This window comes from Motacilla alba, chromosome Z, assembly GCF_015832195.1.
Source record: "Motacilla alba alba isolate MOTALB_02 chromosome Z, Motacilla_alba_V1.0_pri, whole genome shotgun sequence".
Taxonomy (NCBI): domain Eukaryota; kingdom Metazoa; phylum Chordata; class Aves; order Passeriformes; family Motacillidae; genus Motacilla; species Motacilla alba.
The window spans coordinates 73,941,280-73,967,512 of record NC_052046.1 but is presented as its reverse complement, the minus strand read 5'-3'; the positions used below and the strand labels follow the sequence as shown (position 1 = coordinate 73,967,512).

The window sequence follows — 26,233 nt, the reverse complement described above, 5'->3', positions numbered from 1 at the left end:
CATGGTGGTGGCTTGCAAGTGATGAAAAACAGTTTCCTTTACATAAACGTCCATCTTTGTTGCTGCTGTCAGACAGCAAGTGTGATATTCAGGGGGTGCACGCCAATCTGCGGGCTACTGATAGTGTAATCTAATTTCCAAAAATAAATTAAAAGCATCTTTTCATCTGTAGCCATCAGATGCCCGCCTGCTAAAGACAACAGTGCTTTAGAGACAGCACATGTGAATTTGGTGGCTAATTGGAAATTAAACCTTCGGGTTTTCCACGTTTTCTGATAGACTGACCTTGCTGAAGGAGGTCAGGATGGTATCATGTGTTGGGGCAGAGACTTCCACAGATAAAAGGTCCACGTGGAAGGACTGTTCCTTGTTTCAAACAATGTCTTTGATAGCTTTGTGAGCAGTTCTTACCAAGCCTTTTTCAGCCAAAACATGTGCATGGCATTAGTGAAACTTGCATTTTAAAAAGGTAACAAGCAATAGGCATCTTTTTAATAGGTGTCTTTTATGTAATTTTCTATGTCCTCCCAAGTAAAATGGGGGAAAACCAAATCAAACTGCATTTCTGTTTTTAATAGGACACAGATTTTTAACATGACACAGAGTGAACTCTTCCCTAGTGTGCACCACTTAACACGCCTTTTTTAAGATGTTATAGATGTGTATGCAAGTTGGAAAGATGGGTAATACTTCTCTCCATAGGGAAATGCCACAAAATCTATGTCAGTCTTCTTGAAGATCACAAGATGAGAGAGACAACCCCTTCTTCTTCTTCCAGTCCCTCAAACTATTGTGTTGGAAATTATTGTGTCTTCACCCAGGCTTGCATGGTTATAGCTCAGCTGGCACTGGTTTGTTTGTATGGCTGAGCTATTCCTCCTTTAACATGACTAAAATAACAGTTGTCTGTTGTTTATCCCAGACCAGGCAAAACAAATGTGTTCAGACCTCCTGTATGTCCTCTACAGCATCCCCACTGCTGCAGAAACACAGTGGTTCATTACAGATCCTTTAACCTCACTGGCTTGATGAGGCTGCCTGTTTAATTGGAGGAGTCCTTTTAAGACTAAGAGCTTGCTGTCTGACCCCTGGAGGTCACAACTTACTGGCTAGATCTTTCATATTAGCTGCATAAATCACAGATTCATAGCATCCCAGGGTGTTTGGGGCAGGAAGGGATGTCTGGAGAGTCCCATTCCCCTGCTCAGGGGCACAGGAAGGTGTCCAGCTGGGGCTGGCATGGCTCCAGACAGGGACACTCCAGGCCCTCCCTGGGCAGCTGTTGCAGGGCTCTGCCCCTCCATGGACACAAGCTCTCCCTCCTGCCGGCCTGCCACTCGCTGCCCTTTATTTGCCGGCCGCCGCTGCTGCCGCTGGCCCCGGCAGCACCGAGCAGAGCCCGGCCCGTGCTCCGGCAGCCCCTGGAGATGTTGGCACGGACGGATGGGATCCCCTCTCGGCGTTCCCTTCTGCAGCCTGCCCGGGCCCAGCTCCCGCAGGCTCTGCCCGGCCCACAGAGGCTGCAGAGTCCTTCTCATCATTGTGGCCCTCTGGAAATAATTATCATGTAAATTATTCCACATATTACCCCATTCTCCACATGACAAAATTATTATCTCCCTTTAAACTGGAGGAGTATTATTAGGTATTAATTATGCTTGTTAAAGATATATTTAAGTTTATTGGGGCAAAGCCTCAGTGAAGTTTTTTTTGTGCAGTTGAAATAACTCGTTCTTTCCTTGTGTCTCAGTTCAGACTTGGATCTCTGAAGCTGCAGGATGTCCCAAACCCAGCAGAAGTGATCAGAGAACTCATTGGTTACTGCCTGGACAGCCTGGGGAAGCTGCAGGCCAAAACTGAGCATCTGCAGAGGGAAAATGAAAGGCTTTTCAGCAACTGGAACGACGTGGAGAAGAGGTGAGCTCCCAGGTGGATTCACAGGTGATACCTGAAAAGCTCAGCAGCAGTGGACAGAATTTTTTATTCATTTTTCATTTAATTAATTCATTATTCATCCATCAATTTCATATTCATTCACCACAGCCCATGTGCTTGTAGATCTCCTCCCTTTGATAAATATGCAACTGATACTAAAAGTTTCCAATTAAAGGTGGTGTTAGCTTATGAGTCAGGAAAAAGCCTCAAATACCTCAAAATCTGTGGAATTAGCTTCACTTTCTTTAGGAAGCCTTTCCATTAATATTATTTACTGTGATTCTTAGGACTGGCAGTGTAAATTATTTACATTTTTGAGTGGGGAATAAATTGCTGTTTCTTTCTATTATCTTTGTTGAAGAAGGCAGAATTGAAAAATGAGTGCAGTATTATAGGAAAAAGTACCATTATTTTTCAAGAGATTTTTGTAATTGCTATTGCATTTACAATCTGAGTTGTCTATCATTCTGTAGTGAAATAATCTGTTCTTGTTTCAGTAAGCATAGAACTCTAAGCACAGAGCAGTCAGAGCTTTGTATTGCTTTTCTCTAGCTTTACCTGAAAAAACACACAATCTAGGAAGATTGATGAAAGAATGCAGCTAATTTGTGTTAATTTACCTTGAACAAGAGAGCCAACTTTTGGGAGGAGTTAGTTTTGTTTCCCTCTCATTAAAATGAGTAACAGTTTCTCCTGACAGTCTCCCTGACAAGCAGAGGGCCTCCCTAAGTAGTGTTTTACTGCTTAACAGTGTAATTGAACAATAGTGTATTGTATAACCCGTGTTCTGTACTGCATTACACGCTGATGTGTTAGAGGCATTAGTGCTTGTATCAATTTCCATGGTGGGGTGGCACTTCTACAGAGTAACCCCAAAGAAAAGGAGGAAAAAGGAAAAAAAAAAATCAGAGTTGTGTGACTTTGTTCTCAGTGCAAGCTGGTGGATTTCTTCAGCATGTTTATAGTCTTGAGTAGATGAAAAATGGTTTTCCAGAATATGCACTGAAGGTTTTATGGTCACCAGTCTTTGGCCATGTCTGTTAAATGCAGAATAAAAATAATTCAAAATCATTTTCATTCAAGGAGTATTGGGCTTTTTTGGTTTGGTTTTTTTTTTTTTTTGTTTGGTTTTTTTGGGGGATTTGGGGAGGGTTTTTTTTCTGTTTTGTTTGGGGGGTTTTTGAGGTTTTTCTTGTATTTTTTGGTTCTATTTTTTGGGTTTTTTTTCGTTGTTTTTGGTTTTGTTTTTTTTTTTTTAATTCGGTTTGGTGTGGTGTTGTTTTGTTTTTGTTTTTTTTTCAAATACTTTTTGCCACAGCCCAGTTCTACCCTTTGCTGTTTCGGTTCCAAACGCTGCGAATTGCCTCGAGCTGAACAAAGCTGTGCCTGTCTTTGTTCAGGAGGCAGGAATTCAGGATTTACCTCCTGCACCACTCACGTGCTGAGTGCTGGAACATCAAATACGGAGCACGTGGTGTGCAGCACTGCAGCCAGGGCACGCCAGCCCCACAGCCTCTGCAGCTCCCTCTGCTCACAGCCTCTCTCCTCAGGACTTGATTAGAATTAAAACATAGCAGGCAGGCTTCTGGGAGCTGCTCTTGTGCCCTTTAGTCTTGGGGCACTGGGTGGAATTATTCAATAATCCCATTTCCATCTCCCTGTTTGAATTTTGTTGACCATCATGGAGGTTTTGGTGAGCAAGTGGCTGCCTAGGCTGGAGTGTGTGTGTCTTGTGTGTGCACACCTCAGGGATGGATGAGTTAAAATATCAGAGCAGAATAGCTGTTTTCTTTATTTCTTATAGAAAATTCAAGGTCAGTTTGTTCCAGGCCAAGTTGGACACTGGGGCTTGGAGCAACCTTGGGACAGTGGAAGGTGTCCCTGCCCATGACAGAGGGTGGGACTGGCTGAGATTTAGGGCCTCTCCAACCCAAACCAGTCTGTGATTCCATGATAATGGAGGTGGCAAATTTTAAGTTATAATAACCTGTAACAAAATAATTCATTGAACCATAAAAATCCAATTTCTGGTTTGGACACGGGGTATGTATTTTGTTTTTGGACGTCCCAAATTTGTGGACAAGCCAGATTCAAAATAACTGCCAATTTCTGTTGTGGTCATCTGCAGTGACAGTATACTTAAACCACAAGCAGATTATAAAAATGCAAGCTAGGTACTTTGGCCTTGAAACTGAGTCTTCAGCATTAGCTCATCAACATTCCATACCATTGCCAGTGCTTGGGGAAGGGTGAATCTGAAATGCAAGGGAGCAGTGCCGTGGGATCCAGGAATTATTTTAGAGTACTGGGAACAGGGATGAATACCAGAGATGCTGAATTATTTCCTTCATAGTGTTGGATTGTGAAAGTTGCCACTAAAAAGAAAAGCCATTAAGTTTCATAGCTCACGTTCACCTCTGTAGAGCACATGTGATTGCTCTGTGTTGGGTCAGCACCTGAAATCTTGTTTTTTATAATTAATTTCTCAGTTTATTGTTTGTCATAGTGCCTAACAGTGGCTGGTTTCAGTGGGCTGTGCAGGGTTTTTGATGCCTGCCACCTCGGGTGCATTTTGGCACATGCAGAGCATTGCAGAGAGACATGAGGATGCACAAACTGGGAGGCACCACTCCAGCAATTAACCCCCATTTGGGTTGATCGTGCTGGGAGCTGTCTGTGAGATGAGCAGCTCCTCCATTTGGCCTGGGGAGATGGTGTTTGAGGGGCACAGGGCACACTCAGGCAGCACCACGTGAGGAATGGCAATTGAAGTTTGTGTTTGCAGCCACTGAGGTATTGGAATGAAACCCAGCCAGCTCTGCTCTGTGCTCAGGTGGTGAATACCTCAATGAATCCAGAAGGTTCCACAGAGCCACCCCACCTGCACAATTAATGCATCTCTGTCCCCAAGACCACTGCCTTTTTCCAGTCTCTGCTAAACTATCAGATTTGCCATCTAGTAGTGGGTTTGAAAAGCTCATAAGTTGCAATAACGTGATGATCTTGTCATATTCAGTGTTGTGCCAAATTAATGCCATTCTGTGTCTGGAGAATTTATTTGGGTGTGGATAGCTTTGAATAATGGGGAAAAATAAAAAAAAAAGGTGTTCATGTAAATGAAAACAATCATATAAGATTAACTGATGGCATGCTACTAATTGGTTCTGCCCAGAGGGAAAAGTTAATATTCTAATTCTAATATTCAAGATGCTAATTTTTTTCTCCAGAGACATAAGAAATTGGCTTGTCTTGCAGTTGGTTTCTCCACTGTACTACTCACAGTCCAGGCAGCATCAGCTTCACTTCACTGGAAGTTTCCATTTGTGTGAGTTTTCATCCAGGGATGTCTTTGCAGCACTCAAGGACCTCACCGAAGTTATCTTAAATGGCACTTTTTTGGCCAAGTCACCCACATTTCTCAACATTTGGACCAGCCTCAACTGCTCCAACATAAACCAGTGCCTTGTCAAAGTGGAGGCAGAGAGCAACCACTTTCCCTGGGTTATATGTGGGAGAGGGGATTATTCTACAGGATTTGATACAGACAATATGAGCATATTTTAGACAAAATCCTTTTTGCCTCAATTTTTACAAATACAGAAATAATTAGTGTCAGGCATGTCCAGCATCTTCTGGGCCCTGTGTTAGGGTTTATGGTTCTTTGTGAATTGTCTATTTATTCCCCACTAAACAGTTAACTTCCCTTTTGTAGGTGGGAAGTCTCCTGGTAGTTGATTAGTACCTATGATCTTTCATTTAGGAATTATTGAACTGATCTGTATGGTAATGATGTTCTGCTATTTGCATTTAAATTAGATGAATTATTTATCAACTATTGAGCATATCCCTAAAGCATTGAACAGTAGGCTTAATACTTCATGAGATTTCACACATTTCACCACAAAATAAAAATCGTGAGGGTTGGTTTTTTTTTTGCTATTGTCTTGCTTCCTACATAATATATGGTTTTGATCTGAAAACAAAATAATTAGTATTTATGTAGGAAGTCTGTTGAAATCTCTTGCCTTATAAATTAATATTTTTAAAGTCTGTTATGTGTCTGGGTTTAATAGCGTAATAAGCCTTGTAAACTTTTTTACAGCCTTGCACAGGCTGGTGAAAAATATGTTTTTAACTTATGACTATTTAACTATACTTACCATGATCAGTAAGATTATCAAGATGTTTATTTGCTTCTTATGTACACAGCTAATAAAATGTTTTTGGTTCAACCCGAGGACTGAAAGATTATGAAATACAAGAATTAAATACAGAATTACATTTGCCACTAATCACTTGATTTGCTTGTATTCCAGTTTTGCTTGTGAGACTTCATACACCCATATTCTTAATTTAATACTCCCATTGTGCTTCCTTTTATTGATATTCATCTACCCACATATATCAATACTAAAATTTTTTTAAAACCTGAAGTATATTTTCCTCTGAAGATATTAAGTGTTTCTAGGCATTTTTATATTTTGAAGTTTTCTTTTCCTCTTCAAATATATTTCACACCAATGTGTAGTCCAGATTTGAAACCTGTCTAGGTGACTCATATCTGTTTATAATCTCATGATGTGTATCCTCCTAAGGTATGCCCACTGTTGTGATTCAGCATTGAAAATAAAGAACATTTGCCTGTTTAAATTTTAGTTGTTTCAGGTGGAGGTGTGCAAGAGCATACAAAAGAAAAAAAAGGCGGGGGGGCATGAAAAGAAAGGTTCACATCTGGAAACTTTTCCCTTTTGGAGGCAGAGTTCATTGCACTTCCCTGTGGAAAAACAACAACAAAAAAAATCTTATTCTGGCCTGTTTCAGACACAAGGGTCTGGACCAGTCGTGCGTGGTTTGGAGTGGGGATTCCTGGCTGGCCTCAGGACAGAGTTGTCTTCTAGGAAACAGAGGAATTGGTGTAACAGTTAATTTTGTGCTGCAGGCTGGAAAAATGCGCGGAAGCTAAAGAGGAGCTGGAGGCAGACCTTTACAGCAGGTTTGTTTTGGTGCTGAATGAAAAGAAGGCAAAGATAAGAAACTTGCAGAAGCTGTTGAGTGAAGCTAAAGAATCCGCAGTGGATGCCAAGTGTGCAAGGTATTTAATTTCCCTGGGTTTCTTGGTGTGGTGCATATTTGAGTTTAGCTTAGTTCAGTTTCCATTTCGTTGGCCCTGACAGTGAGTGACAGTTCTTCCTGGCTGAGTGCTGGGTTATCCAAACCAATCCTGGAAGTCATGGAAGAGGAGGATGCTTTCTGGCATCCCTGCAAGCAGCAGCATATTGCTGTGGGTGCTGTAGCCAAGAAGTGAGTGTTTGATGGATCTGTCCTGCTTTCTGCTGGGCTGCAATTGATTTTCCAGTAAGATCATGTCCCTGCCCTTTCCATAGGTGGTGATTTCATACATATTCTCCCTGAATTATTGAATTCCTTTGAGAAACAAAAATACCTTAATTTCTTTCCCTTTCTTTTGATGTTTTTAGGGATAGTATAGCTACTACTCAGATGGTTGTAAAGAGAGAAAACAACTATGATGCCAGCACTGATGAGGAAAGTGAAAATCCAGCACGGGCCTCGTTGCCATCAGGTAAGACAGAAAGCATTGTCTTTGTGTTATATCACAGACAGGCTTTGTGTGAATAAACCTTAAGGAAGGCAAAATACTACCTGACAGATTGCTCTGTGACAAGCCAGCCAGCAAGCCTTAAAAATACCTCTCCTGGAGCAGAGTACAATACTGGCATTTTCAAATTAGAGAGGGGAGGTTTAAAAGCATGTTGCACGAGTGAAGGCACTGTCATTTCTTGCAAAGTGACAAATTACACACTTTGCAGAGCTAATGACAGTCTAACAGTATCTGAACCATCAACAATTCCATTTTAAATTCTAGGAATCATGATGTGTGTGCCGTGATTGATAAAGTGTAAAAGGTAGCTCCTGACAGTTTCAATAGTGTTTAAAAAGGGGAAAGAGAGGAGGTTTAACAGCTATAAAAAGAGCTGTGTGCATAAATGGAATGAAAGTGTATTTATAGCAGAATCCACTTTAATTTGTCAGAGAATTTTTGGCCTTGTGAAGATGCTCATGAAACTTAATCTGATGAATTTTTCCAGGACTAGAACCTTGTAAAGTGTGTGGGATGCAGTGATGGCCCATTATACAGTACAAAATATTTAACTGTGAATCAGAATTTTGGCATGTTTGTGATAAACTAGTGGGAATACCCTGGGCAAATGCTATCAAAGTTTCAAAACTGCATTTCAAAACAGTAATATGGTTTATATATATGTATAGATATATACACATATGTGTAAAAAAATAGATACTTAAACTTCCCTTCAAGTCTGCAAAGGCTGCTATGGGTTCTCTCACTGGAGCTTTTTATTTCTACCACAGGTAAAGCTAATCCAGACGACAATGTTTTCCTGTAAAACAGGAATTTTCTGTGAACATTGGGAACTGGAAGTGTTCAGGACCCTGGTGCCAGTGGCAAGCAGCTTGGTCACTCACATGGGCCTGTTTGCTGAGGAATTTCTGGCTTTATATAAAGTAGGCAGAGCTTCAGACAAGTGGAGGAAATTGTGATCACAGAAGTAAATAATTTAATGCTGCACTCCAGAAGTCTTTGCTGTCAGGTGGTAATTGGTCAGTTCAGGTAACATGATGAGAAATTTGTGAAAAGGCAAGGAAAAGTGGAAGGTGCGTGGAGCATTCTTCTAAATTCAGTAGGGCCTAACTAGCTCAGTGAGAGTTCTGAGACAGAGATATGTGTTTAATAATGAAAACAACACCCACTGCCCTGCTCAGGCAATCACAGGGGACTGGACTGGAAAATACACCAGCGCTTTTATTTTTTGCAAACAAAAAATGTACTTTCTTTTGTCTTTGAGGGATGCAGTCCTCAGGGTTTTGGTCCTGACCAGAAGAGTTCAGATGCAAAATTTGCAGATAACATGAAGAACATAAAGTTAATGCTCTGGGTAACACACTTGAGTTTTTCAAGGCAATGGCACTGCTGAGGCCTCACAATGGATATCCCTGAGGTCAGATGGTGCTCTTCGTGTGGGCACAGCTTTCTCTGTCAGTGAACAATGGGAAAGCACAGCTGGGTGCTGAATATCTGAAGTCTGTCCTAGAATTTTCACACTCAAAAAGAGGCAGACCATGTTTTTATGGAGAAAATAGTGATTCAGGGATGAGTGGAATGAGTGGATAATGAAGCTCAAAGCTGCATGAAGCATCAAGGACTGTAAGATATAAAAGATAAGACAGGTAATATTTGGGGTTCCTTTCTGTTTACCTTAGTTTTCTGATATCCTAGTCCATCATTGTATTTCTTTCCCTTTTGGACTTGAAATGTCATTGCAGGAGTCAATGAGAATTAGAAGATTATTGAGGTAGATTTAGTAGATATTGGTGAAACCCACAATCAAGAGAGAAGATCATAATTATAAAACTTCTTAAAAGGAAGGTGAAGGCAGGTGTGTGTATGCCCATATAGATGCACAGTAAAAGTGCATTTGTATATGTTCATGTCTAAATAATTCACTATTAATTGAAAAGGCAGCAGTGCTCAGCAGGTGATTGGGTTTGTGTTGGAAGGGAAAAGCTTGTGGTGGTTCCATCACAAGATAATTCTATTCTAGCAGCTCATGGGGATGTTACACAGAACATGAAATCCAGACAAAATAATTTTCAAAACCATCATCATTTGCAAAATCAGAAAAAAAATATCAGGATTTGTTGAACTGCAGAGTTTAAGACTCTGTCTGAAGGTTTTTCTTAGTCATCAGTAGTTATTCTCCCTGCATTTCTGGTGCACTCAAATGCCAGGATATTTCAGTGGATATGGAGGAAAAACCTGCTGATGTTTATTAAAAGAAAATTGAGTGACTTATTTAGTTATCAGTCTGGTGTTGATCTGATGCAAATATTGTAACAACACCCAATGAAGAAAAATATTAAGAAAATTAGTAAGAATGATTAATTGCAATCTTTGTAAAGGGGCAGAATATGGAACCTAAAAGTTTACCTAGAATTTCTTCTTTTTTGGCATTTTCAGTGCTATTTGTAGGTTTGATTTATGGTTTGCTTTCTCACAACAATATCTGCTTCATAGCTTAAAGAAAAGATCGACTGAAACATGGTAGTTTTTGTCTTGCCTACACACTTATGTAGTTAATGCTTTATATTGTAAAGGGAGAAATTAAAATTGAATTAGTAAGTATTTTAAAGCCCTCAGAAAAGCAGCTGATGAGAATTACACCCCTTAGAAATAGCACAATGTTTATAAATAATAAATGTATAAATAATGCTGTGTGTGATTCTACACAAAGCTTTGCCTGCCGTGCCATGAGCACGGGGGGAACTTATTTGAAATCTTGTTTAGGGCTGTGCAAGTGAGGTCAAGAAAGGCACAGAGCTCCAGCTCTCACTGCAGTTTAATAAATTCTGAAGCAGCAGCTACAGATGATGTGTCAGGTCCTTGAAATGCCCGTGAGATCCTGCTTGATAGAGGAAGGAAGAGATGAAGGAAATCCTGCTGCTGTTCTTCATGGATGGAGTGTCAGGAATATTTCTTGGGAGCAGGACAGGGTTGGTTTTGCTTTGGCTGGTTGAGGTTTTGCTCCAGGGTTGGTGAGATTCTCAGAGTTACCAAACCTAGGTGTAGTTGTTGTTTTCTCTACTGGTGCTTCAACAAAGTTCCCCCATCTGGAGCAGAGCTGGAAATATCTCAGAAGTTGTGGAGTGGAGTAAGGCTGTGGTTCCCTTTGTGTGCTGGTGCCAACTGGACACAATTGTTCTTTAAGGAGAAAAAACCAAACCACAAACCCCAGAAATCACCAGCCTGTGTTCCTGTTAGCCCACAGGAGTGAGTGAGTGAACTCAGCATGATGCCACCACACTCTGATGCAAGATATTTCTGTCATTTTAGGATACAGAAACACTTATTCTGGTTAAGGACAGCCCAGTTGTTACAGATTCCTCTTTCTTCCCCTCTGCACTGAGGGAAAGAAAGAATTGTACTGGTTTTGTTTACTGAGCCCTTCCTCATAGGGATCCTGAAATGACAATATCAGACTGATAAATCATAATTGGATATCATGGTTGTGAATAATGGCTTTGTCCTGCAAATCAACTCCTTCTACTAACTGAAAAATGTTTTAGTGGTCCACGTGTCAGGAGGCTTTTAAAACATGAGCGAGGATGGATTAAATGTTCCCCCTCTCTGCTGCCTTCCGGGGAGCTTGAAAGGGAGATGAAGGGTAACTGTTTACTCTTCACAGTGTCTGGAAAGTGACCAGAAAAGAGACTATTATTCCTCCTCCCAGATATATGACAAAACTACAGGGAAATATTTAATTATTGCAATATATTGTAGATATGAAAGATAACATAGCAGGTGGGATGTAGGCAATGGAAGAAATTGTTTTTTAATTTATTGTTGTGATTTTCATTTATAAATGCTATTATATGTGTCTGCCTCTGGACAAAACAAGGCTGCTGTGCACCAATTTACAGTCAGCTTTCATCCTGTTTTATTTTCTCCTGTCCCTGAGTTAGTTCTTTAGTTATATTTCACATTATAATTGGGAGAAGTTACCTCTCCTTAGGGTAAGGAGGGATGTCATGATCTGCCCTGTTGGATCAAATAAAATTTTATGATCTGTGTTTCTTGCCGAGGTGTGTGGAAATATTCCATATTTCCCCAGACATTCAGTGCCCACACTTTTCTGCATGTTTGATGATGGGGACAGGTTCAGAATTGGTTGTATTAAAATCTCTGCAGAGCCCACTGTAAATAAGAGCAAGCACCTTGCCACCTCCCAGTGCCTCACCATGCAAATGTTCTCGCCCCCTCCATTCAAGCTTCTGCCTTGGGGATTGTGTGTTATGCCCTCAGGACTTTGTGGCACTTTAAATTTAATTAGCTCTCCTGTGTAGTCCAATCCACTGATGGCTTGGTGCTGCTGGTTAATAAGCTTTGATCAAAGTTAATAATAATAAAAAAAAGCCTGTTGTAACAGCACCCGGCTGTGCTGTGCAGTTAAAGTTCCATCTGTGGAGGCTTCTCTTTAAAAGTCTGTTTTTAAGGAGTTTTAGTACTCAGCCATCTTAATTTACCTCGAGTTTAAATTATTTCTTTTTGTCAGGCTGTAATTGAAAATGGTTCATCCTAAGGAATAATCTAATTTCCCTTTCTCTTAAAGCTGTAGATACCTTTTCTTTTCTTCTCCCTGAAACTTGATACTGATTTTTCCCCCATAACCTGATGGCCTCTGAAGTACCTGTGGTGGCCAAACTGGTTTTCCTCTGTGTTACACCAAGTGTCAGGGTGAAAATACATCTACAGTACAAGTATCAGGATGTTCCATGCCCCCTTAAAAATCCTGTTGCACTAAGAGGGATTTACAACATATTACCATGACATTTTCCTATGAAAATTATCAAAAATTCTTATATCTCTGCATATTCTCTACACACCTTCTTTCTGTTCCTGCTTCAGCATTTAAAGTGATGCAGCTGAATGTGGTTTCCCCAAAATGAGTCATTATTCAATGAAATTCTATAATTGACAGAGTCAGATTTATGCTTTGTTAAGGCTGTTGAAAGTTTGGTGATTGATCAGAAAAATTAGAGCAGCTAATGATCGCACTGCACAGTTAGGTGCAACAACGTTGATTAATGTAAATTTTAAAAATGTTTGTTGTTGCATTATCCACATACTATTAAATGGTTACACGTGAAATAACTTTTATTTCATTGGTGAGTTGTAAAATGTTTTCAAGTGCTATTTAATTTCTGCATAAATCATCAAATTAACTGCCTTTAGTATATTTAAGTTAAATTGTAAGAGCCTTATTTTAGAATCATTTCCAGACCAAGGTGCTGATTGCAAGCTTGATGCACACCCATGAGTCCAGTGTTATTTTTTCTCTTCTCAACTGAAAAACCAGGTTAACTTCAACAGTTCAGCAATGTGCACTTTGAACAGGAGTGGAATTATTTCATTTTTGGGTGGAGGGGGTTAATATGGTCATGCAAAGGAGAATAAGTGACATAAAGTTCTTAAGTAAATAAGTCAAAATTAAATCCATTAATGAAGCAGTGCCTTATCTCCTTTCATGTGTAATCATTTCCCAAGCCTATTTTGACACCTGTTGGTAGAGAATTTAACAGTTGTGAAACTGCGACATCAGAGCTGCTGGAGCTGTGCCCTGCTCTGCCTCATCCTCCTCCAATCCACAGCTGAAGAGCCACTGCTTATCAGGTGAGCAGGAAACTCCTGCCAGCCATCAGCTGCCTGCCAGGGGCAATCCCCATTCCAGCTTCTGTTTCTGCTTTAATCCACAGTCCCTGCATTTGTTTAGCACTCAGCGTCATGTCCTTTTGGGATCTGGTGCAATTAAAGGACCTGGCAGGGATTATTTTTATTACACCAAATTATTCTTCAATACTTGTATTATGGACCACAGGAATGACTGAATTTGGTGCACAGTGAAATGCAAGACTGCCCAGGAAACCTCTGTCACACAATTTCATTTTCAACTTTATCCTCCCGCTGCCCCAGGCTGCTCCAGGCCCCAGTGTCCAGCCTGGCCTTGGACATTTCCAGGGATCCAGGGGCAGCCACAGCTGCTCTGGGAATCCCATCCCAGCCCCTCCCCACCCTCACAGGGAACAATTCCTTCCCAGTAGCCCATCTGACCCTGCCCTCTGCTAGTTGTAGTTCAGACAGGAAGAAACAGCATCAAAAATATTTAGGAATATTTAATAATATACTGAAAGCAAGATAATTGATGTGCACACAGTGCTTTTGCATTCCCTTCTTGGAAACATGTCTGTACTTCAGAAGCGATGACATTTGGTTTTGCACTGTTGGCTCTTGGAGAAGGATCCTTTTAACAAGAAGTATTGGTTCTTGGGGAAGAAAGGTTCCTGAAAGGGTGGTGATCCTGAACACTGGGATAAAAACCCTTATTTTCAGCTGGGGAATGGGCTGCCTGTCAGTGCCAGCCAGCAAAGCCTGGATGCTGCAGGTGCTGGCACACCAGGGAGCAGCACATTCCAGCAGTTTGCTGTCACCTGTGGCTGTTCCAGGTCCTATAACAGCTCTTGTGATGCAGAGTTGAGTATTTTGCAGGCTGCCTTCTCAGACTCCACATTTCCTGTGTGTTTTGGGTGGGGAGTCAGGCCGTGGGCAGTTCCCCAGTGCTGGGTGCACGCACCAGTTTATTTTTTAGTTGGACTCTGGGGGCATTTGCTCTGGCCACCTGTGCAACACTCACTGCCATAATTATCTTAATGACTTCCCAGCTGCATTACAGTGTCTCATCCCAGCAAACAGCCTGTGTTGATTAAAAGCTGGGTTGCTCAAGATTGCTCTAAGCCCTGTGGTTGTTCCCTTGATTTATTGCTTTTCCAGGTTAAACACACATCCCAGTTTTTAACTGGAAGTTTTCTCAGCCAGGCTGCACCCTGTGACTCTAGTGGGTCTTGGCTGGATTTGAGAGTTGGTTTCCCCGTTTGGCTCATTATTGTGTCTTTAAGCCCAGTGGAAACTTGATGGCAAACAGATTTTACACCTCAGGAAATGTCAAAGTCATCACACTATCTAAAACAGGAATAGAAAAAATGTTTTATCTTAATGCTTCAAAACACCTCTGAGTAAGAAGAAGGAAATCTCCTTGCTTCATCTAAAAATCATGAATGTAATACTCCTGTAAACTTTTTTTTTCTTATTCCCTCCTCCTCTTCTCTACTGTCCTGCTTATTTTACTGGATATTTTTGTTATTTCTGTCCATCTCAAGTAAAAGGTACTCTCCTAAAGTCGCCTTCCTACCTTAAGCTTTTATTTTTAAGGTGGCACATAGATCAATCTAAAAGACATTGAGAGTGAGGTGATAAAATTGTACTAGAAAAATTTGCTTTATTCAATGGAAACCATAAATGATGGCACTAAACTGATACACAAATTCCACACAAATCACTTGGCAAGTTGCCATACTTCCTGGAAAGCAGGGGTTTTTTTGGGTTTTTTTGGTTTTGTTTTTTTTGTTTGGGTGTTTTTTTTTGTTTGTTTGTTTGGGTTTTTTTGTTTTTGTTTTTGTTTGGTTTGGTTTTTGGGTTTTTTTTTGGTCAGTTATTGTATTGAAAGATTGAGAAATTCCTTTTCATCTTTGGGACGAAAGACTCTTCTCAAGGACCCTTTTCCTCAATATCCATGACGCTGCATACATCACATGCACAGATTTAATGCAGAATATTAGAAACTGGCGAAACTTGGAAGGGGAAAAATGGCTTCAAAATAATCCAGGCACAATAGGCAAATGCCATCAGTGGTCATTATTCCGGATTTTGTCGTGTGTTTTGCTGCATTCTGCTTGGTTTTGAAGCTTCACCTGAACTCACTGCTTTGTGTGCAGCAGCCAGGTGACCTCGTGAAGGAGCTCTCAGTTACACACCCTGTGTCCAGGCCGGTCAAACACCAAATCACACACTCTGAAAGAGAACTTTCCCATGTGGGATCTGATAGAGGGGAGATGTTTTCACATCTGGAGCTGTCAGCAACATCGTATTAGTTGGTTTAGTTGTTTGGTTTTTTTTTTTACTTACTATATAAATTAAAAGTAATAAAGGCTATAATGCCAAAGCAAAACTTTTGTAAAGTCTGAGTTTTTGTTTTTTTTTAATTAGGTGCAGAGAGAACCCAGTATGCATGAAACACAGAGAGTGTGCATTTCCTTAGACATACAAATACATCATTTATTTACTTTTTTTTTTTTCTTTTTAATATCTGATTAGTTTTACTCTGTTAGGACACACAAAACATGACATTTGCTAACCTTACAGAGAGAGTAAAATCCATGAGGTTCACAGCTTTACATTTAATTTTAGAAAAACAGGTGCAAAACCCACTCTGGGCATCTCGAGTATAACACCCATATCTTAGAAACTAAATATCTAATTTTTGTTTTAAAAAGGTAGATTTAAATAAAAAAGAAGCTCACAGATGGATTCATCTTCCTGCAGTTTTCATCTCCATTTCACAAGTCTTCACCTACCTTTGCTCCTGTTCCTGTGGGTTAATAGGTGTGATTGTGATCTCCTGGGACCAGTCACACTGAAATAATTGGGCCCTCTTTGAAATTCTTCCCAAATTTAAACCCAGTAATTCATTTTTTTCCAGAGAAGGTATTCCTGTACTCAAGCTGCAAACCTCTTCTTCCCTTGTAGCTTACAAAAATGTCAGTAATAACTCATTTATAACTCATTACCAATTCTGTCAGTGTGTAAAAAGGCACAATATCACTCTTGATGCAAACAGAAATTTGGATGCTCTGTGAGCAGTTCAGAACATACTGTTCTGGAAATCTGGATATCTAAATGTAAATTAAAATGAGTGACCATCTTTAATTATTTTTTTTTTCATAGAATATGGGGTAAAATTTAAACCTTGTTGGGTAGATATCAGTTGTGTCCAAATTCAGAGTAATTAAAATGAAACAAAAAGTTACATTATCATACATTTGCATGTACCAGTACTTTTAAAAATACTGAGAATATAATAAGAACTAAAAATTGGCATTGATTCCATGATAGTTTTTCTTAGCCTGTATTAACCAAGTAACTTCCTCAATCATTTGAAAGCCACAATCAACATAAATTAATGTTCAGTGTTGATGCGCATGGCAGAAAACCAGTTTACTATGCCTATGTGAAATGTATCCCAGGGCATTCCTTTGTTCAGTTTGAGAGCAGAATTTCTGGATTTTTGTATTTAATAAGGATCTAAAACTTCCTCAACACAAAAGTGAATAGGCAACTCTTTGGTAACTGTGCTGATAGTTAAAAATCTCAGCTTTCAAGAGTACCAAAGTAATTTTCATGATTTAATGGGTTAATCCATCAGTTCCTTGGAAAGAAATTGGATGTAACCAGTTCAGGCAAGGCCAAAAGTCTTAATTTTTGTCCCTGTAATGAACCTGGTTGTTTCAGGTGGAGAAATAAACTCAGCTTGTAGGAGAACAGCTTGGAGCAGGGTTTTGGGTCTTCCAGGTGTGCTCACCTGGCTGCAATGCTGTCCCAGCTTACACAGCCCCCAGATTTCCCTCTGCTGATCCTGCAACTGTCTCCAATTCCATACAGGAAAAGCAGGGTTTATTTGGGATTAGCCATACTGTGAGCTGTTGTCTCAGTCAGGAGAAAAACAGCTCTTTAATCTATAGCCAGGTGTTGGATTCTCACAAGGATATTCATTACCTGGGTTCCTGGGAGAGGAGGGTCAGGTCAGGAGTATCTGATTGCCAGCAATTTCCTTGAGACCTTTCCTGGTTAACCTGTCTGTAATCCCCAGGGGTTCTTTCAGGGGGTGATGCTGGCATTCTGGGTTATTTGAAGTTTGTCCCACCATCTCCACATGGTGTGAATGCACCTCATCTGCTGAAATCTTCAAAGTAATATTAAAAAAAAAAAAGAAAAAAAAAGAGAGAAATTCTAAATATAAAATAAAGCTGTTGTATACTCCCTACTTGATTGTTTACATCATTACACCTCAACAAATATTAACTTCTCTAGTTAGGCATGAAATTTGGTCTCCTTTGGGAACAGTATCATTAACTAAATGGCTCACTAGTGTAGCTTGTTGCTTCTTCAGGAAGCATCAAAACACTTTGGGTGCAGTCTTTGAATTCTAGCAAGACTTGGAGAATTTTGATGGAGGTGAAATTTTCTTTTGTTGTTTCTGGTGGGTTTGGTTTTTGTTTTGTTTTGTTCTAGAGGTGAGGAGAAGAAAGCAAAAAGCAGTCACTTCACTCCATGGAGCTGCCCTGTGGCCCAGGGAAGGAATATGTGATCAGATTTGGGACACATCTCAGTGAAGTGAGGCAGTGGCTTCTTGCATCATTGATCAGTGTGTGAGTGAGGGGAATGAGGATGAAGCAGGTGCTAAAATCAGTGTGTTTGTGTTGGAAACAGCACACAGGGTGTTACCTGACAGAGCCCCTAAAATCCCCATCGGGTGCAATAAGCAACCTCGCGGAAATCTCCTGGAAATGCTGATTTTTCCAAAGCAGCTGCATGTCGTGAACCCCTGAATTTCCCTTGTTAGGTAAAACATTTTGTCCTTGGTTGCCAGTGACCCCTGTTTTCCATGTGTGGAAGACCCACAGTGTTTTTTGGTTGGGATTTGCAGGAACGCCCCCTTGGTGTGGGAAGGAAAAGATCTATAGGATGTACAAAATGACAAGGATATTTGATATATAAATAATTTTCTTGGCCAGTCTGCAAAAGTCCCACAGAATCCATGAGACAGGGTTGTGTGGTTTGGGCTGGAAGGGGCCTTGAGGATCACCCAGTGCCATGGCAGGGTCACTGTCCCAGGCTGCTCCCAGCCCCAGTGTCCAGCCTGGCCTTGGGCACTGCCAGGGATCCAGGGGCAGCCCCAGCTGCTCTGGGCACCCTGTGCCAGGTCCTCACACCCTCACAGCACCCATGATTTTCACTTGGCTGCTTTTTTTGGTGTGAATTTCTTCATAGCATGTAACAAGCAGTTCATTTTTTGTTTAGTCCTCGTGCTGAACAAAGCCTTTCCTTAGATCAGGATCAGCTCCTCTCCATTTGCCGTGAGACACTGCTTGCCATCAGCTTCCATCTGTGTCCAGAGGTGAATCCTGATCCGTATTCCAGCACTGCTCCTTGGCTCAATTAGCCCTAGGAGCACTGGGCTCATTACCTGTCTGTCACAAAGTCTGTCCCTCGCTCAGCCCTGGCTCTACCCAGCACTGTTTGCAGCCTGCCTGAAGACAGAGTTCCCTGATTCCCTCCCTTGACAACAACAAATCTGAGTCACAATTCCCAGCCGTGTCTCTAGGTGTGCTGAACAAACCTCCCCACAGAACACTGCTGCCTGTTTGTGTGGCTGCTGCCTGGAAAACGAGCCTTTGTGCAGCAGGTTCAAAACATGTTGATGCTCTGGTGGAAGCTGCTTGTAAATTGCTCCTGATTTGATTTCAGTTCTGCTGAGCAAACAGGTCAATTCCAATATCATCACCTTCCTTGGTTGCTAAAGGAAAAGAAAATTTGGAGATTGATGTGAAATGCAGATGGACTTTTAGGTTAAATGGATTTTCAATCATTTCACTATACTGCCATTCATTTTTGATGTGATGTGCTCTATTTTTACTTCACCTTGCTGTTTTTTCTGTCTCTCCCATGTCTAAAACTGTTTCATTAACCAGTGAAATTTAGGAACATGTTCTGCCAAGTTTCTGTAACTGCTGAGGACATTAACAAATCACAGCCAAGCTAACCAAACACAAAATGCCATCAAGACACAAAAGAAATTTAAATACACCTCCTCTCTGCATGCCCAGGAGGGATAAGATCCTATTGTGCACTTAGCTTAACTTTTCATCAAAGTGGAGAACTGAGAACTATTTTCCTTCTGGAAATTGTAGTTTAAACTTCCCAGAAATGATTGAGTCTTATAGCTTTTAGGGAAATGAAAAAAGTGCTTCTGCCCACCAAGGACTTGATGAAGATTTTTGGCACTTGTGACATGAATGCATCTGTCTTTTCCTTGTGATCAGAAACGGAGGCAGGCTGTGAATGATGGAAATGTGATCTTCAATTTCCCACTTCCCTCTGCCTAAACTGATTTTTTTTTTTTTTTTTTGAGAGAGAGTGAAAGGTGTTGCACAGGTAGCCATCAGAATGAGCAGCTGCCCTCAATTATTGCAGGCTGATGACACTGACCACATCACACCAAGAGTAAAATCAGATCTCTGCCATGAGTCCTGACATCTTGGGAGCCTCCCCCATGAGGCAGGGCAAGAATTAGAAGATTCCCAACAGAGGATTTTTAAGGGCTGTGAGTGCTTTCAAGCTATCCTTAAGATACTTGAATCATAGGATTGATGCCAGTCATTTTCAGCAGGCATCATCAGCAAGGTCAAAACTGTGATTAGCCTTTGGTTTTTGAGTGAATTATGTCACTTTCTACGCTACTGAGCTGCTTCCTGATGCTTTATGCTTTACTTGGTTGCAACACTTGGTTCAGGAGCTGCCAAATGAAAAAAATCTACTCTCTTTCTAGGCATATCACCATCAAAAAACTCTTTCAATGTCTGAGAACCTCCTGGTTAGCTTCCTAGCACAGCTGAATTTTGGTAATCTGAGGAAAAAATAGGCAGAAAATCACTGGAAACAGGCATCATTCTCACTGCACCCTGAGAGAAGGAGAGTCTTGTCCACCACACAGAAACATAGAATTGAAGATTCATGGATTCACTAAGATTGGGTGAAACATCAAAGATCATTGAGTCAGATGGTGAAGCCAGCACTGCCACATCCCCAAACACCACCTGCACACACATTTATTGAACACTTTCAAGGATGATTCCACCACTGCCCCACGCAGCCCATCCAGCACCTGAAAACCCTTTGTGTGAATAAATTATTCCTAATTCTCAAACTAATCCTCCCCTGGTGCAACCTGAGGCCATTTCCTCTTGTCCTGTCTCTTGTCAGGGGGCAGAAGAGATCAACCCCCATGCTGGACCTTTGAGTTTTGGAGAGCCAAGGAGAGGACATGGTTTATTTTGGATAAACCAAGGATGGAAGACATGCAGCCATGTCATTGTAGGCACTTTTATGTGCACTAGAGGTATTTTATGTGCAGGTAAAGGCCAGCTGTGTCCCTGAAGTGTCACAGGCACTGGAGAGCTGCACTGGGCATCCAGATAAGCCAGCACTTTCAGGAGATACTTATATTTTATGGTTAAAAGACATTAAATAGTTTCCTAAAGCCCCAGCCCCATTAAGGATGTATCAGTAGCCTACTGCATGAATGATGGAAGGTTGCCTTAGAATAAATCACTGGTGTGTTTCCCCTGTTGAGCTGGAGGGAGTGGAATGGGCACAGGAGATGAGCCTTAGTGGGACAAGAGGATATAATCCACAGTTCCTGTCTTCTGGTGGGAGAAAAGCTGTTAAATTCATGGTACAGATTAGGGGTTTTGCAGCTCTAAGGTGGGAACTATGTCTGTTTCACTCTGTGCTGCTCCATCCTTCTGCAGCAATGAGTAGTAGCAGTAAAGGACAGAGCAAGATGCATTTTCATTTAATTTTTTTCCTTTATCTTTTGAGAAGTGGGGCATCAGACAGGAAGAAGTGGCGCTGCATTTTTGGTGGGATTAAGCTATTTCCCACTTCATTCTCCTCACTGTGGCTCGCTGAAATTACTGCAGGAGAGATGTAACATTTATTAACAGCCGCCAGTGGCTCAATCAGTGGTGACCCTTATCCTGGCTGCAGTGGATTAGCCCTGCTGTGTATCCATGTCCTTTGTCTGGGGTAGGAAACTGGAAGGGAAAACAGCCCCCAAATCCTTCCTTGCAGCAGCCTGGTGTCTCAGAACTGAGCTTCTCCCAGGGGCCCAGGCTGCTGCTGTCCCCATTCAGAACAACACTGACATTTTTAATTCATGTCTGCTTCTCAGAACAAATCATCCCCTTGTTGCTCATGGGCCCGAGGAACTTTAAAATCCCTGTCTGGCAGACAGGAGGTGGCTTTATTTTCCTTAGATATCCTTGGATAACTAGATCAACACAGTTCTTGTTATCAGCTGGAATAGTTGTTATTAGTGAAAACAGTGTTAGAGGAAATAACAGGTATTTTTGTAGTGAGGGTTCCTGAGGGTAAATTATGAAGGCACAGAGCATTTTCCTTTTTTAAACCACCAAAACAAGAGGCTCTCATGCGTGAGCATGCAGGCTAGCAGCAGTCCAGGGGCCAGCAAGCTGCAGGGACTGGGAGCCCATCACAGCTCTTGGGAATGTCCTCCCAAAACTGCCCTGGCCATGGAGCTCCCTTCAGCTTTTCCAAGGCTGGGAAAGATTTTTTTGTATCAAATAGAATTTCATATCCCAGGATAGGTTTGGTGTGCTAGCAGTTTAAAAATGGATGGTTTAGTCGTGGTAGTGCTTTTTTCCTGCTACTTCAGGGGAAAGAAAGCAGCAATGGACCTTAAGCTCTTTCATAGAATGTAGAAAAAAATAACAAAACTGCTATGTGCAGGTTTTGTGCGAGAGGGAATGGTCAAGAAGGATTCTAGGTGTTTTTTGGGTAATGACATTACTCTGCTGCCTTTTTAGGAAATACAATTTGAAGTGACTGCGTTCATGCCCAGCATGCAATTAGCCTTTTGCTTTGTTTTGTGCATTTCACCAGCAAGCTCTATCCCAGAATAATACTCTGAATTCTCAATTGCTGTGATTCATTATGGTTCCATTAACTTCCAGAGAGGCTGCTCTGGCTTATTCTGGCCCAAAGTGTTCAGTTCTGAACGTGTAATAAAAGTGTTACTCATCTGAGCAGCCGCTATTCACATCAGCACTCTGTGCCAAGTCCTGGAGGTTTTAATGTGTTTTTTGTTGGTCAACAAAGAGGGTGTTGTGTGCACGGGCAAAGATTAGATGTATCTTTCTCTGCTTTTGAGCTCTGTTCTGACGTTTTTCACTCTTCTGCTCAGTGTTCTCCTCCACGAGGAGTCAGACCAGACTGGCCTTCCTGGGAGGCAGGGTGCCAAAATAACACCCAGTACCAGCAACTGTGGGACTGAGGGCAGCACTGTGGAGCCTTCCCAGCTCCAACTGGAGCACACAAGGAAAATATTTTTTTAAATGTCTGATTTGGTACTCTGATTTCTTCTTTTTCTCCCTCCCTTTTTTTTTTTTTTTAAATTTAGATATACCGATATAATAATGATTAATCCATTCCAATAAAAGAAAATTGCATGTTCTCAAACATGTTTTTAGACGAGTATTATGATGGTTAGAAACAATGTCAATTAAAGGCAAAAATTTTAGTTTTGAATAATATCAATTTTTTTTTTCTAAGAATCAGGCTGTCAAACACAGCACTACTCAGGACAGCTGGAGTCCTTCTAAAATGGAACCTTTAATTTGAGAAAATGTGATATCAAGAGTCTCTGTTTTACTCTTTTTTTCCTGGAAAGAGTGAAAAAAAAATCAAATTATATAATATTTTCTGCTTATAGAACCTTGTTATGCCTTTATGTCATCCCACACATCACCTGCCTAACCTAGTGACTTTATTCTGATTTTACTCTTTGTGAGCTTAATTCTTCCGGTCTTTGTAGCCTGCAACACCCTTTTTCTGTTGGTCCTCTGGAAAAATTCATAAAGACATTCATGCTTTCCAACATCTTCAGCAAATTTCTCTGGAAGCAGCCTGCTGACATTCTTCCTTTGACGACATTGTGTTTTCATAGTATTTCATCACCAGGGTTTAGCATGTGGTTTATATCACAGTGATCATCCCTTGATATTTTTTCTCAAGCAAGGTGCCAGAGGAAAAACTCTTTTCAGTCTAAACCAGTCTGTTTTGTTGTGGTGGGAAAAGGAGTGTGTGTTTACACACCCTTTGTATTTAAATCCCATTTTCTCTAAGCTATATTTAGTTAGAGGGAGACTGTATTACTTTTTGTAATCAAACCTTACCATTACAGTAACTGTTGTTTTGGAGAAATGTCAGGAAGTGTTTAAAATTTCCACAGGGCCTTAATAATTTAAATGAATTTTTGATGGTAAAGAGGCATGAGAATTGCCCAGTATAATGAAATTACAAAAATACATTAAATATAGAAAAGCATTTTCTTCTTGCGTGTAGATATTTTGAGCTGGCATGAAATATTAAGCAACCATAAATTATCCCTATATATAGATATATATTTTTTTAGAATCACTGCACATTGATGGAGAGTTAGAGGAATTGCATCAAGCTTTGCCAGTCCAGGCTGTGTTTCACCCTTCACTAATCCCTCAGGCAGCTCATACTCTGCAAATATCAGCAAAACTTAGTCGGGAGACTCTTTATCAGCAGAAAATACCATGTTTCCTGGGCTTGGATATTTGGGGTTCGTGTCTCCAAGTGGGTTTGGGGGTTTGGGTGATCAGGCCCCTGTCATTCCCATTTTAATAAATAATTTTCCTGGTGCCTCCTGGCCCTGGAGGCTCACTGGGACGTTGGTTGGGGGAGGATCTGTGGAGCATGAGCACAGCCCAGGGTGTGATCCTGTTTTTTCTCACTGAGGGCTGCAGCTTTTGCCATATGGAAAGACTATCCCAGAGTTAGTAGTTCCCAGGGGAGCAGGGCCAGTCCTGTAAGGAGTCTGGCCATCACACACACTGACCTCACCCTGCATCCTGGCTCTGCTGTCTGACTGACTTGTTTGCCATGGTCTCCTGCCATTCATCTCCACCTCTACCCTCTGAAAAATCCCTGAGGATGTCCCAGCTTGTCCATTCCCTGTGCACCACCGGTGTGTTTGTGGTGTGGGTTGCATCTCCTGAAGCTGAGCTCCTTCCTGACTGTGCCCTGTCCATGCTGAGCTTTGCTCATGGTCACAGCCCAGCCAGACCAGGAGAGCCCTGCCGTGAAGAAAAACAGCCAGGTCAGGGTGTAAACACAGCTCTGGGCTCCTGTCACAGGTGTCACAATCCATTCACAGTGAATAGCAAATGGTTGCTGTGGATGTGTCTGTGTGAGTGTTTAAGAGCATCTAAATAGAAGTTGTTGCAGATTAAAGCAACTTCTCAATTCTGATTGAGACCTGGTGATTGATAATTTTTTGTTCGTCGTGTATCAACGCCCAGGCTTGACGTTCATTTTTCAGTAAGTGTTGTAATAAATATTAATGTGTTGCTGCTCTCAAAGTACTTACTGAGATCTTTAAAATTCTTTAATATGCCCTCAGAGCCTCTTAGGGCAACCAGAATTACCTGTAGCATTTTCCAAAGCAGAATTATCCCGTGATGTTGATTGAGATTGTGCCAGTGCATCTGCCATAAAAACATTAATGTCATGTCTGACTGAGGCACCTTCCATGTTCATCATTTCTGAATCCATTACAAAGACCTTAATGGCAGCTGTATATAAAGACGTGCTATAATGTGCTATAATGACATCTTAAATGCTGTCTTTAAATTCACAGCATGAAAAGCCTTTTAGGAATATGGTATGACAAAAAAAAAAAAAAAAAAAAAGGCAAAAAAAAAAAAAAAGCAGAGAGCTGACAGCAATTTGTAGGTAATACTCATTGTATGTCTTTTATTTAGTGGAGGTTTTATATTGATTTCAAGAGAAATAAATGGGTCCAGAAAGGTAATAGTGTAAATAGAACTTTGTTGCTAGTGAATGACATGTGAGACTTCAGTTCAGCTTGCTCATTTCACAGGAAATACAGGAAAATGCGTGGCAGAGTTTGGAACTGTATCAGCTGGTAATACAAAATTAAAAAATACATAGTAGAAATAAAAGATCTAGAGCTTGTTAAATTTGGGGGGGAAAAAAGAATGTCTATACATACAAAAAGCACGGTATAAATATATCAAGAATCACTTCTGCAGGAAAGGTTATTTGGAAAGGGCACGAGCTTCTCATGGAACATTCTTTGAGGAGGAAAGGGTTTGAAATAATTCTGTCACTTTCTGGGCAATGATCTGCTTTTGCCAGTCACCACAGTCTCCTCAGTTTGTCTCAAAGTTTGCTAAAGGCAGGGAAAGAAAAGGAGAATGGATATAAAAGAAGGCAGTACAAAATCTCACAGGCTTCACCCCAAATTTCTGATGATCATCACTGAAGTGTGGAGGATGCTGGGGCAAATCTTGGCTTTCCTGAGGTTGTCATATCGAACTTCTCATTTTTTTTCACTTCATTTGTCAAGACATTGAATATTTGGGCAGTGGTTTAATCTTCAAAAAACTTCAAATAAAAATTTTGAAAAGGCCAAATCACATTTAATGTCTAAATTTGCTTCCTTAATTAGGTCACAATGTCGAGATCACCTTTGGTCCTGTCAGAAGCTCTTTTTAGGGCATTAATTAGGCTTTTCACTCTCAGCATTGACTGAAGCATTATGGGCACACTTTATAATCTTTTGCATGCTGAAAAATCACGCTTTCCATCAGAGTGGCTCGTGGGCCTTTAGATCACAGATTTTCTTGTTTCTGAGCTTCGCTCAACAGCACTGGCCTTCTCCTCGTGCCTGCCCACCCCAGGAATCACCACTCCCCTTTTACTCATCTCACATTTTGTCCTCTGACAATGACATTTTGAGTGACTGGGCTCTGTGCTGTCATTAATTCTGTGTGTTCCACATGCAAGGACAGTTTTAAAGTGGCTGGTTTGTGTTCCAGGGTTAAACCTGTGTGTTGTTATGGAGGGGCCATAGGTCTTGTGTCACTGACTGATTTTGAAATGGGTTATTTTAAAGCTTTA

The 26,233-nt window shown here is 41.0% G+C and overlaps 1 protein-coding gene across 6 annotated transcripts in view; it reads left to right on the top strand.

Moving 5' to 3' along the window:
* Window positions 1-26,233, top strand: part of XRCC4 (X-ray repair cross complementing 4) — a 146,544-nt gene that overhangs the window by 54,525 nt on the left and 65,786 nt on the right. For all 6 annotated transcript variants that reach the window (XM_038123671.1, XM_038123674.1, XM_038123675.1 and 3 more), the window contains 3 exons: window positions 1,751-1,917; window positions 6,875-7,027; window positions 7,413-7,516. In XM_038123671.1, the coding sequence (XP_037979599.1) occupies window positions 1,751-1,917; window positions 6,875-7,027; window positions 7,413-7,516 (424 nt within the window). The remainder of the gene's footprint in view (window positions 1-1,750; window positions 1,918-6,874; window positions 7,028-7,412; window positions 7,517-26,233) is intronic.